General features: G+C 45.3%; 3 protein-coding genes across 3 annotated transcripts; 2 read left to right on the forward strand and 1 right to left on the reverse strand. All coding sequences in view use genetic code 11, as the record gives it.

Annotated features, from left to right (window-relative positions):
* Window positions 1-2,298: 2,298 nt before the first annotated feature.
* EGR_05074 (2-aminoethanethiol dioxygenase) lies at window positions 2,299-4,191 on the reverse strand (the record flags this gene model as incomplete). Its single annotated transcript, XM_024494323.1, has 3 exons — window positions 2,299-2,406; window positions 3,220-3,963; window positions 4,162-4,191. The coding sequence occupies 3 exons, from the start codon at window positions 4,189-4,191 to the stop codon at window positions 2,299-2,301; spliced, it is 882 nt and encodes a 293-aa protein (XP_024351272.1).
* A 729-nt stretch (window positions 4,192-4,920) lies between these two features.
* On the forward strand, window positions 4,921-6,118 carry EGR_05075 (Translation initiation factor eIF-2B subunit alpha; the record flags this gene model as incomplete). The annotated part of the gene is made up of 2 exons (XM_024494324.1): window positions 4,921-5,295; window positions 5,423-6,118. The coding sequence occupies 2 exons, from the start codon at window positions 4,921-4,923 to the stop codon at window positions 6,116-6,118; spliced, it is 1,071 nt and encodes a 356-aa protein (XP_024351273.1).
* Window positions 6,119-6,221: 103 nt separating this feature from the next.
* Window positions 6,222-9,867, forward strand: EGR_05076 (Ectonucleotide pyrophosphatase/phosphodiesterase family member; the record flags this gene model as incomplete). The annotated part of the gene is made up of 7 exons (XM_024494325.1): window positions 6,222-6,468; window positions 6,544-6,635; window positions 6,715-6,868; window positions 7,090-7,309; window positions 7,431-7,503; window positions 7,588-8,162; window positions 9,531-9,867. The coding sequence occupies 7 exons, from the start codon at window positions 6,222-6,224 to the stop codon at window positions 9,865-9,867; spliced, it is 1,698 nt and encodes a 565-aa protein (XP_024351274.1).
* Window positions 9,868-11,987: the final 2,120 nt, after the last annotated feature.

Consider the following 11,987-nt stretch of genomic DNA (forward strand, 5'->3'; position numbering starts at 1 on the left):
GTTGCATTTGAAGAGGAAAAAAGCGAATGAACCTAGATTGGTCTGCAATGTATTGGCTTTGGTAATGTATCTGAATGTTCTGAGAAATTTTTACTCGCATTTCAGTTCTGAAATAAATGAGTGTGCCCTATTCTCGTCTTCTACCTGTAAAGTTTTGGCTTGCCTGGTTTGTGCGGGAATTGTTTCACCGAAGCTTTGGCTTTGAGGTTTGTTCCGTGTGCGCTGACTGGCTGGCTACATCAGAGGATGATTGTGTACCTTTATGAGTCCCAGTGTTCACAATTGTGTGCAGTCTTGATGTCCTGGGAAGGCGTTGTAAATGTCCTCTTGTGAGGGAATTTGTATGTCGCCTACAGTTTGAATGGAGCGATGATTTGGGCGCCTTTTTTGTTCTTTTAAAGGCGGATGGTAGTTACCTCCTGTCGTGTTTTGGCCTATCAAAGGGCAATCAGCTGGGGTCAAGGTAGCGTGAGGGGACAATAAACAAGGGCCTAGCTTTCAAAGGTTGCAGTATAATTTGACACCTAGGCGAGTGATGCCATTCAACAGGGAAAAGCGCTGTGGATTCTTACCCTGCCGACTTTTCTCCAATTAGCATTGAAGCTGTTGATAGTTTCTGGAGGCGAGGCTGTCAATCACCCAAGGACTGACATTTGCTAATGTGCACAGAAGTCTTTGCTCAAAGTCACATGCTTGAATGGCGTGCGGGTAACTCGTGGTCTTCAGTGCTTGCAAGTACGTTTGTTAGTATGTCGCGGAAGGTCCGAGCTTGTGGACGGCACTATCAGGGCTTTGAATACTTACTGTCAGATTTACACTGTGGTGGGCTGATTGTCCGCTTGATGTGAGCAGTTATGGGGAGCATTCAAGTCAGACCTGGATTCTGACATTTACAAGAGGGCATGCTGCGGTGGATTTGGCACTGCTCTCGACGCGATGGAAAACGCTGCTCATCCCGACCGTACGACCGCATGCTTATTGTCCACTGTATACCTTAATCTAAAAATTTCGGCCGCATAGAATACCAGAGCTAAAATTGAATCTTATTGGACTCGAATATATCTCAAACTACGCGTAAGTTGACGGTAAGGCGGATTGAATCAGTAAACCAAATTAGTAAGTGATCCTTTTCATAATAATTCAAAATAACGGTCGTAAAGTGGTAGTGTCAACATCAAATATGAGAATCTGGAGCAAGTAAAGTAATAGTTATTGCAATTCCGCTTTCAACTACGCGGTCCTTCTCAGCCTCCGAGCTGATGGGATTAGGTCCTCCAATGCTGTCTTTGGGGAAAAGATGGGAAGTTAAAGTAATTTGGGTGTGTGCATACGTCTTAGTAACTACGTCATTGTCCTATCCTGGTCACCTCAAAGTACACATGATCTGATAAACAAACCGTGAGTCCTGCCTAACAAACAGTGCCCAAATATTCCCTACTTTTGAGGCACCCACATACCGTGTTTGGCGTCAGCTGCCTTTCTTAGATCCTAGAATAGCAAGCGAATGGTTGCACATTTGTCAGTTCTTATGAGTCACTTAATGTGGTAGTTTGATCTAAGAGCAGCCTAACTGAAGTGAGGCACCGTTCCCATCCCCTGCCTTCTTTAAAAAAATCTTTCTTTCGCTCTTCAATAGCAGTGACGGTGGTTGTTTTAGTAATGACGCATTAAGTGTTCTTGGATGTCAAGACTTCAAGGAGTCAGGAGCATAATAGACCTGCAGGCAGTACTTACACCTTAAGTACATAGGCAGCACATGCTGCTGCGACTTCAAAGTGAATTTAGGGGATTTATAATCCTAGTTACAGATAATTTGACCCTGAACACAAAATCTTAGCCCCATGACGGAAACTAGAGCCAAGGATATCGCTCAAATACGCCAAACAATCGGGTAAGTAACAGAGTTTGTGTCACGTAGATTAGACGTCTCGCATCGAGGAATCGGCACCGCGTCCCGACTCCGTCACGTGACTAGCGGCGCCGCGGCATCCCAGGTGCCTGCCGAAAATAGCTTAGCTCTCTTGGACACGTTTCCGCTGTGGAAAGAACACGCACCGAGTTTTAGTATTTATAACTTCAGCAGAAGTCAGAGCAGACGCGGTAGGAAAGACTGCCCCACAGTTTCCGATCTCCTGTGTAAAAATTATCAGTACGTGTCAGTAAAATTTATTTCAAAATACATAATTATACACTTTTAACTTGTGTAGAAAAAAGGCAGGAATTGAACGGATTTTAGGAGGGAGGAAAGGTTGGGAAGATTATATGCAAAAATCACTGATGGCATGCACGCATACTCATTTAGGAGATCGGTGGCCCGTGATATGGAAGAAGTTCGCACCAGTAATCCCCGGGCTGGTTGATCTCGGTTAGATAGACTCGAGACGATCCCTGCGTCTGCGATGCTAACTGCAACAGAATACTACCCGCTTTATCCACAGATTTAATTAATAAGAACCTCTACAGTCTACAATTTAATACACAAGCTATTGCTATGAGGGTTTATCCCTCCGTACACCTACAACACGTATACTTCTAGGGTGGAGCGGCTTACTAAGACTTAAAGGTTACATTGTCGGTACTGATGAGTTAACTCACTCCCAAAGTCGATGCCTGGATGCCACGCCAGGTAGCCGAATGCATCTACAGAAGAGAGATTAATCGACGGAGACCCACAACGATCGGACAGTTAATACGGCATTATGAACACCGTCAAAGCTAGGCCAGTTGAACAAATTTGCGATGTCTATACAAAAACTAGACTTAAAATTCGTACGAGTTGAAAAAATGACAGCTTCTCACGCAATGATAAGCCGTCTGAGCAGCGTCGGAACGAGACTAAACTGAGAAACCAGAAATCGCAGCAGTGAAGTGCAGTGGGATTTGCTGTGTTTAAAACTCAAATTTCCCATGAAAACCGATTATCATGAGAAACGCACTCGCTGGAAAATATCACTTAGCCTTCAACAAATATAGCCAATGAATTCTCGCAGGTTAATTGGCAGTGAGGGCATGAATGGGCTATAGAGAGCTGAAAACTAAACCCAAAATTTGTTCAGTAGAATTCCTTTTGCTGTGATTTTAAGGTTTCGCAGGCCTGTCCGGCATCTATACTGGAGGTTTGGAACTATGCCATGGCAACATTCTTCTAGACCTGGGCGTTTAAAGTAAGCCTACTTTCAGACTGGCATTGTATAAAAGAGAAATCCGAACGATACACACTTCACTGGAGGTGGGTAAATCGATCTCGCGATAGAAGAGGCACTCCCGAGTGCCTAAGTCGTGGTCATAAGGAGGCGAGAGGATGTCAATGAAGACAACAGTTCCCTCCACTGCCGTTAGCTCATGCAAGTTGCCTGTACACGGGGTGAGAAGACAGGGTAGTCGGTCGGAAGCTCCAAGCAGCCTGTCCGCGTGCGGTTCGGCCACCGTGAGGTCGGACGTGGCGGCAAGACGCCACATCACTGCGGTGCCGCCGCAGTCCTTCGACGATCCCGACGGTGGTGATGACGCACCGGTAGGAGACTCATCGTGAGAGAGAGGCGTGAAGGAGCGGCAGCGCATAGAGCCCTGCATCACTCGGATTACTCCAAACATGCCTGGATGGCCATGAAGGGGAATACGAGAGCCGGGACGGAGTATAAACATGCCCATAGAAAAGACCTCGTTCTCGGTTATGTGCATGTACGCCACGGGTGCATTGAGCTGGTTTGGTGGAGGCAGAGAGAAGGGTGAGTCGAGACCGACGTCGTGGAGGGTAAGAGCGGCAACATTGGCGAGAAGGTGTTTCAACGCCTCCGGGTCGTCACAGGTGGAAGCAGCAGCAGCAACAGTAGGGAACACTGCACCTCCATTAGCAACGCGCAGAGAGTGCGTGCGGAAAACGTGGAGAGCCAGGTTGCTCACCTTGGCAATCTTGGTCGTCATGTTAAAAGCGCAGACAAGGGTCGCCCATAGCCAAACTAACTGGAATAACATTCAAATGTAACTTTTTTCAGGTAGTCAAGAGGTAAAAAGGCAACCAAAACTAAGTTGATATTAAGAGTTTAATATAGCCTAGCATGGTCCGCGTCTAACATGAAATATTTTTGACCACATGTGACCTCTTCCAGTATTCACGTGAATGCATTACAATTATAAAAGGCCTAGCTCTATGGTATGAACGCACCTCTGACTGTAGAAAAGGAGACGCATGGCCTAAAAACTTGACAGCGGCGGGTCCTGTACGTGCCCAATCAAGAGGGGCCCGTGTTCATTAGAACACATTTACAGTAGTCCAGTCACCATCGGATTATATTTATCTCACCCAACTAATAGCCCACTAGCCAAGCCATATCAGTAAATCCAATTTTGTTTCATTAATTTAAACGTACTACATCCTTATGGAATGGTATTTAGGCTTTGGATATACTAACTAAGTGAGTCCCTCTAAAACAACATACAGGAAAACTAAAGCTGAAAAAACGGGCTTTTGTGAAGCAACTAGTGGTGACCTAATAATTAAACTTGTAAATTTCAAAGCAGAAATAACTTTTTTACCAGTTTATACTAACCGCATTATATTCCCACTTGCCAAAAACACATAAGTTATTCAGCAAAATGCGTTGCATGCGTGCCGGCTGAAATTCTCTTACTTTTATTTTACAAAAACTTTTTATGGCCTTTTCTGCCTATTTTTTATGCGTCTTTACTGTGTGGCAGAGGCTATTAAAAATTAGGTGTGACGTCGATCTGTCACCCACACTACCATAACAGTAACCTGGGACCGTTACAAATGATATCGGTTAGAACATTTAAAGTTTTATAAATTACTATATTTTGATTGTCTTTAAATTAATTTCCTCGTATTTAGTTACATCAGTGCTGCTTCTGGACACGGTGTGTGTCCATTGAAAAGCGCGGATTAGTGTTCGCTCGCAACTGATGGCTGTTGGCGATATGGTTGAGGGACCCTTTGCTTTGCCCACCGATGGGCTTGATTACGAGCCGACACTGGATATTGGGAAGATATTTGTGGAACGCTGTAATAGTGAGCAAAACAAGTCAGAGGCTATCGTTGCAATCGAGATCCTCATCATGCTTATGAAAAGTAGCAGTATCCGTACTGTACAAGGTCTCGATGATATGGTTAACGATGCTGTAAGGCAAATGCGTCAAACCGACAGAACCAACTGTTCAGTTAAATCTGCTTGTGATATATTTCAGCGTTTCATTACGCTCGCAGTTCTGGACAATTCCGGCGACTTTGGTGAAGTCAAGAAGGTTCTTCTAGATCGCGCTTACCTCTTCTTGGACAAGGTAGTCTTCGACCTTTTAGCTTTCGGCTTCTTACCAATTCATGTCGCTTTCAGATTTTGGTGATTCCAAGTGCTTACCAGTTTCAGTTTTTCTTAAACCGTTGGAACTCGGTCTTTTCTATTTATAGATTAATGGATACAGGGATATAATAGCTAGAAATACCAGTTTCCTCATTCGGAACAATTTTCATATCTTGACCCATGCGAAGTCGCGAGCTGTTATTGAGGCTCTTTCATACATTGTCAATAATGAAACCAATCGCCGCACTCTACATTGTTATGTTACGCAATGTATGCCAAGCGCATCGGGTTGTCGTATGGTTCAAGAGCTACGAAAGCGGGGTGTCTCCAGTTCCAGTGTCCCCGACACTGCTGTGGCTTATCTAATGCCTCAAATCGACGCCGTCCTCCTTGGGGCCGAGGCCGTTGTTGAAAGTGGTGGTGTTTTGAACGCCCTTGGCTCCTGCTCAATCTCTATGATTGCTCATAGTATGGGGAAACCTGTCTATGTTCTGGTTGAGTCCTTCAAATTCCTCCGTGTTTACCCCTTGGACCAACGTTCCATACCCGATGAGTTGAAATGGCCTCCTTCACAACTGGCAAAGGTTCTTGAAAGTAAAAAACCGCAAAAACCCAAACTTGTGCTGAATGATCCACGTTATGATCCGTGGCTTGAGGTTGCAAGATATCGGGACAAGAGGGTAGAGAAATACATGCCATTGATTGACTACACTAACCCTATTTATATTACATCTCTGGTCACTGATTTGGGGATCTTTACGCCTTCCGCTGTTAGTGATGAACTGATCAAATTGTACCTTTAGTTTTGTGATAATAAAAATAATTCCTAGAAGTCGTTTGTGGTCTTTCACCGATGTTTATTGTTCAGTACTTCCAGTAGTACCCTTTGCAGCTTACGACGGCGGTATGGGTGTGCTTTTTCTTCTCTTCTTTGTCCTCGTGGCGCACGCTTCGAGTTCCGCGTATAACACACAAACACCGCAAGATTCTCGTCTCCTAATTCTCTTTCTGGACGGGTTACGGTGGGATTACTTCAACCACTTTGATGAGACTGGAGGGGTTGGACGAATGCGCGCACAGGGCTGTCACATACCTCGTGTAAAACCGGCTTTTCCAGCCAATTGCCATACCAATATGCATGCTCTTTTTGCTGGTACTTTTCCCCTTTACTCTGTCATCGTTTTTTTTTATCTGGGAGAAATTATGGGATGTTATTTTTTCCTTCCAGGACATAATTCAACAAATCTGGATGTCTTTAATGACGGGATTAAAGCTGAGTACACGCATCCGGAGCTGCTTTGGAACAGGGCTACCAAACAAGTATGTTTTTTTATGAAACGGATTTCTAAAATGAGACCTCGGCTCGATACAATTGTCTTCAGCATGTCTTCATTCACAGGGCAAAAGTGTGAAGCTCTTTCACTTCCCCTTCTGCTCGAGTCTGCTTGAACGTGGCATGGATTGCGTCCAACCGGTAGGCGAGCAGATCTCTCTCAATACGACTCTGGGAGACGCCCTGCAGTCTCTTGCGAACCGCACCAACGATCTTGCAGGTGCCTGATGATTATACCGCTTTTTTCCCACTTCTCGAACGTAAACAGCTAGGGTTATACCATGTCTATCATTCATTACTCGAAGTTCATGACCTTCGTAACATCTCAGGTTCAGAGGTATTTATGATTCAGCATCTGACCTTCATTATGAGTCGCTCACGCTGATCGGTTTTTGTTGAAACAGAACTCTAGTGTCCTCATTTTTACCCTTGATACTGTAGTTGTGTACTTTGGTGAGCTTGACCGCGTGGCTCACGCTCATGGACCCTCCTCAGAGGAGTTGAAGCATGGCGAGACAATTCGAAAGGTCGATGAGGCCATTTTCAACGTCATTCAATCTCTTCAAATTCTCCAAGATGCAAGTCTGAACTTCGCTGTTGTTTCCGATCACGGAATGACCGATTTCAGGGGTTTTCTTACGCTCGATCGCGTCTTCAAATGGTAATTTTTTGCACGAACTCCTAAACGTGTCAGTTTGTTACCTTTTCTTACACCCTGTTCTAACGTATTGTTCTTATATCTCTTTTGGCTACGTGTTATTCATTTCTCTAACGTTTAACAGGAAGGTCATTGGCAAAGTTGTGAACCTTGGCAGTGCAGTTGGTCTCTGGCCCAAACCAGGCGCTGAGAAAGATGTAGGTTGATTTATCATGCTTACAGTTGTGAACTTGTGTTAGGACGATATTGATACATTAGTTAGTTGCTTCCTATTACTTCAGCTATCTGAAAGCCTCTCTGCGAAAAGCCACTTCCAAGTGTACACTCCACAGACTATGCCGGTGACATCGTGGCACCCATCCCGACTCCCGCCTATCGTCTTGATTGCGGAGCCGGGTTACGTCTTCCAGGTGAGTTACCACTCGTCTGCCACCTGGGATCACCTCCTGTCAGCCCGTGACATTCCTCCCCATCCTCGGGGTGTCCATGGCTACCTCCCTGACGTTACTGACATGCATACTACCTTCCTGGCCTACGGACCCGCCTTCGAGTTTGGCTGTGGGGAAGAACAGGGAAGACTCTACACCTACGACCTCTTCCCACTGCTCAATACTGCACTTTTTGGAGGAGCTGTTGTCGAATTTACGAGAGGAGGCGAACCGAAAATTGTTTGGGAGATGAAGCTACTAGGAGGAATTCTCTTTATCCTCTTTGCGGTCGTTCTCATCCTCGGAATTGCGTTGAGACGTTTGCTGAAAATTGGACGGAAGCGTGTCGACTCTTCCCTTATCTGCGACTTCGAGGAGGTGGATGAAGATGAGGAAGGTCTCAAGACAGATGCTGAGATGAAGGCGTAGTTATTTGGATTCCCAGGAGTTTAATTGGCTGATTGGCTAGGCATCTTTTAGTCTGTCCCGGTAAATGCGTTCCTAGCATTTAAGTTTACAACATCAGCCAAATCATATAATAGATATGTTGTTCTGCACCTAACTCGTTCTCACGTGGTGACTTGATTTGGGTACTTAAATCAGCAGTTACTATGTGAGTTTGTCCTTTTGGAAATAGCGGTGCAACCCGTCGGGATTTAGAAACCCCCAGGTATCATTCCCATTAAGCCAGTAGAAAAGCAGAACTCGAGGGGCTGATAGCATCACTTAACATTTTCTATACAGCAAAACAATTACTAGAAAAAGAAGCAGTGATAGCAGCCGTCAGATACAATTGCCTGAAGAGCACAATACGACTCGGCAAATCATTCATTAGTTCGATCAGTGTTTCTGCAAGTAAAAAGGTGAAAACGGAAGGTTATTTGTGCCGGGTCTACATTGTTACTAGGCCTAGAAAGGACTGCGAGCATTAGTTCCGTTGTCCAGCCAATTTGGGGCTCTGATTTCAAGTCGAATAGTGGTACCGAGTTATTACAAACAAAAACTGTCAGTTTAAATCTTATGGAGTCCAAGCAAATTTTGACTTGGGTAAGTCAAAGAACAGTTGAGACATTGACCTGATTGCGCTTTTTCTTCTATCGTCGGTGTATCCCCTGCTGTTTACGGTCACTACCAAGGTGTGGTTTAGTTTATCAACTACTTTGAACCCCTATTTCTTGAATTTGTCCTAGGAAAAGGCGAAAATCCCACTCATAATCCCGATTTTTGATGCAGATGGGTTGAAGTATGGTCTGTGCTAAGGTGCGATCGCTGTTGGTTTGGACCTTCAAGCACGCAAGCAGTGTATGGATGTGTGAAAGGTCTTCACTTCAACAAAAAGATGTTGGTTTAATTTTAATGAACCCTTGCAAATTCACATCGGCGCTTGTAACCCTAGGCAATGCTCATGCTATTAAAGGCTGTCGATCTTCCAGCCTTTCTGTGCACTAGCAATAAATATGCTTTCAGAGGTGCCGCGATGAAAGTGCATCGCCACAGACAGCCGTTTCCCGTGTTGATATTCACAGAGAGATTTGAAAGCTCCGTCTCTTTACCACTCTGCAATCCTTTTCGCCGCCCAATTCCAACCCGAATCACCTCATTCGCCTCTGGATTGGTTTCCACGCTAGTTACTATGAGGCTCTAGTCCTTTCGTCTAAGTCATTAGCCTCAAAGCCTTTTCGGAACTTTGGCAGTGCTACTTCAAGCTTATATGTCAAGATGTGTGGCTGCCGTCACTCGAGTCTGATCCAAACTGAAATCCTAGACCCCTCCTTAACAAGAAATCATTTTCGAAGTTCTGGTACCTGCGAGGACTGTAGACAGGGGGAGGACTGCCGCTGGCAGGAGGGAGTAGAAGAAGGTTTTCGTCGTCAGCACCGCGAGGTGGATTATCACCACCTCTTTCAGCTGTCTCTGCCGTCCCTACCACCACGAAGGAGAGAGGACGCTTTTGCCCAGCCGATCTGGATCCACGACCGGACGGCGCGACAGACACGGCGGCCTGCTGCTGCTGCTGCTGGCTTGGCAGGTCGCGCACGTGTGAAGGCAATGCAGGCTGTGGGTAGACTACAACGCTTACCGGCCGTGTCTTCGTCTGACCTCTACAATGTCCACAAATTCACATGTAGCTAGATTAAAATTGCTTTAAATATATGCTCGCGGCTATGCAAGCCTTTTTAGCCTCAAGTGATCCAGCTACCATGCTGACAGTGTGGGGAGCTCTGCTTATGTTGTCTTCGCGTTGGTAGTCTTTCAGCCCTTCCATCCAGTGGTAGTAGTGCTACTCCATCTTTTTGCCTTGCATCGTCTCCAGACTAGAAATCTTCAGCAGAAAGCTGTTTTCTATGCTAACACGCGAGTTTTTACGGCCTCCTGCGACTCAGTAGGCAGGCCGGTGACATGTCTTTTTTCAGTCCTTTCTTGCAGACTTCTAGAAACGTATGTCTTGTAATGATTTCAAGAGTGACTCCGGCACTACAAAGCCACGATACCAGAACAATGTTTGCTTTGATTGAGGACACAAGACCTTCCGATTTCCCGTGAATCGGCCTCCACGAATTCCTATGACACTAATCTCTCACCCACATCTGCGTGACTATTAATGAAGCATGTCTCACAACACCTTCAGGGATAACTCGAGCACTACGAAATTACGCCCTCACAGTCCCATGAGATAAAACTCAAGTCTACTATCTAGTGACCATCAAGTGCGCCTCAACACGACTTTACTAGTCAGAGGATCGAAATTTCTCACTGAATAACTAGTAACAACACCTAACCACACCGTCCTTCTACTAACCTTAAGTAAATCACCTTATCCGCTAAAATCTCACGATCTACCGCCAGATTCAGTAAGAGCTTTTCGAGTTGCGTGGGCAGAATTCAATACAATCGACTACATTTTTGCAACAATTTCAACCGCATATTTTCGTTTAGGTTATTTACTGTCTGCAATGTACAGGTCCAGAGCAATCACCTTGGTAACCGACGCAGCAACATAAAGACTTCAAAAAAACACCACAAACAATCAATGAGTCTAGAACATCCGCTATAAAATAGCATTTCATTCTTAAAAATTACTCGTTTGAGAGACCTAGGAAAGACTTGCTGTGAGACTAAAAAAAGGCAGTAGACGTATATCGCCACCTCGAGGCGAGAGCAAGTGGTCTAGTTGGCTCCCAATGCGGGAGCGCACTGTCGCCCCATTAAGGCTGGGTCTGCGAGCAAACATCGAACCACCACACTAGTTAGAATTCTGATTCCGTAAAAATCACGTCATCTAGTAGACACCTCGGAACGATGACTGACAAAGCCCTCGGCTGGCTGGTGAGGCCATGACTAATCGAAAGGCACACACCATTCATGCCCTTGCAATGGGTGAATGTGTGGCATGGACAACTCGAGGGGAGGTTAAGGAAGTCCTGAATGTGTTTCATGGGAACATGTGTTCCCATGCTACAGGGGCTCTTAAGTCAAATCAGGCGCCTTTAAGCTGATGAGTGTTGGCAGACTCCCATGATGCATTAGTTTCAGCGTTCCTAGCGCTTTGTTAGGAACTGGACTAGCATGGTTGGAAGCGAATGGACATCTTCGGGACCTTTATATCATTCTAAAGTCCTAGTGCCAAGGGGCTGCGCGCCCCATCACCTCACTGTCCTTAAAGTCTTCAATGAATACAAGGATTTGGAGGGTTGATACCGTCCACAGGAAATTGGTTCGTGCACGCACTGTCCCTGTTTTCTTCCATTTTAACAAGGGCAGGGCGTCTACTACCGTGCCTAGTATTACTACGATGAAATCCATAAAACTTGTAGGATGCTCAAGTCAGACAATACGGATTTCAAACAAATGAAGTGACACATTAGAAATAATAAAATGAGATTGATAAAACGGAACGGACCGCACGAAGGACTGCTCAACAGGGTCTGCTACGTCATGGCACTCCACTTCCACCCATCGTGTAGTCAGGTCTATAAGAACGCAGACCGGGTAACGGTACAAGTGCTAACGTCCACAAGTTAGCAAGGAATTTCCTATTTCCCTCACTAGATATGATTTTGGGACTGCATATCTCCGACAGCAATTTAAGCACGTCTTCTGATTTGCAACTATCCCCTGGCCCACTCTACAACAAAAAGGAATGAAGGAAAGTCGTATAACAATCTCAGCAACTCAATGAATGCTAAAGAATAGTGGAAAAGCAGCGATGATCTATTAAAAGTCGCTTGTAGTCTTTACGAAAAGAATCAAGT

The sequence above is a fragment of the Echinococcus granulosus genome (genome assembly GCF_000524195.1).
Source record: "Echinococcus granulosus chromosome Unknown EG_S00035, whole genome shotgun sequence".
Lineage (NCBI taxonomy): Eukaryota > Metazoa > Platyhelminthes > Cestoda > Cyclophyllidea > Taeniidae > Echinococcus > Echinococcus granulosus.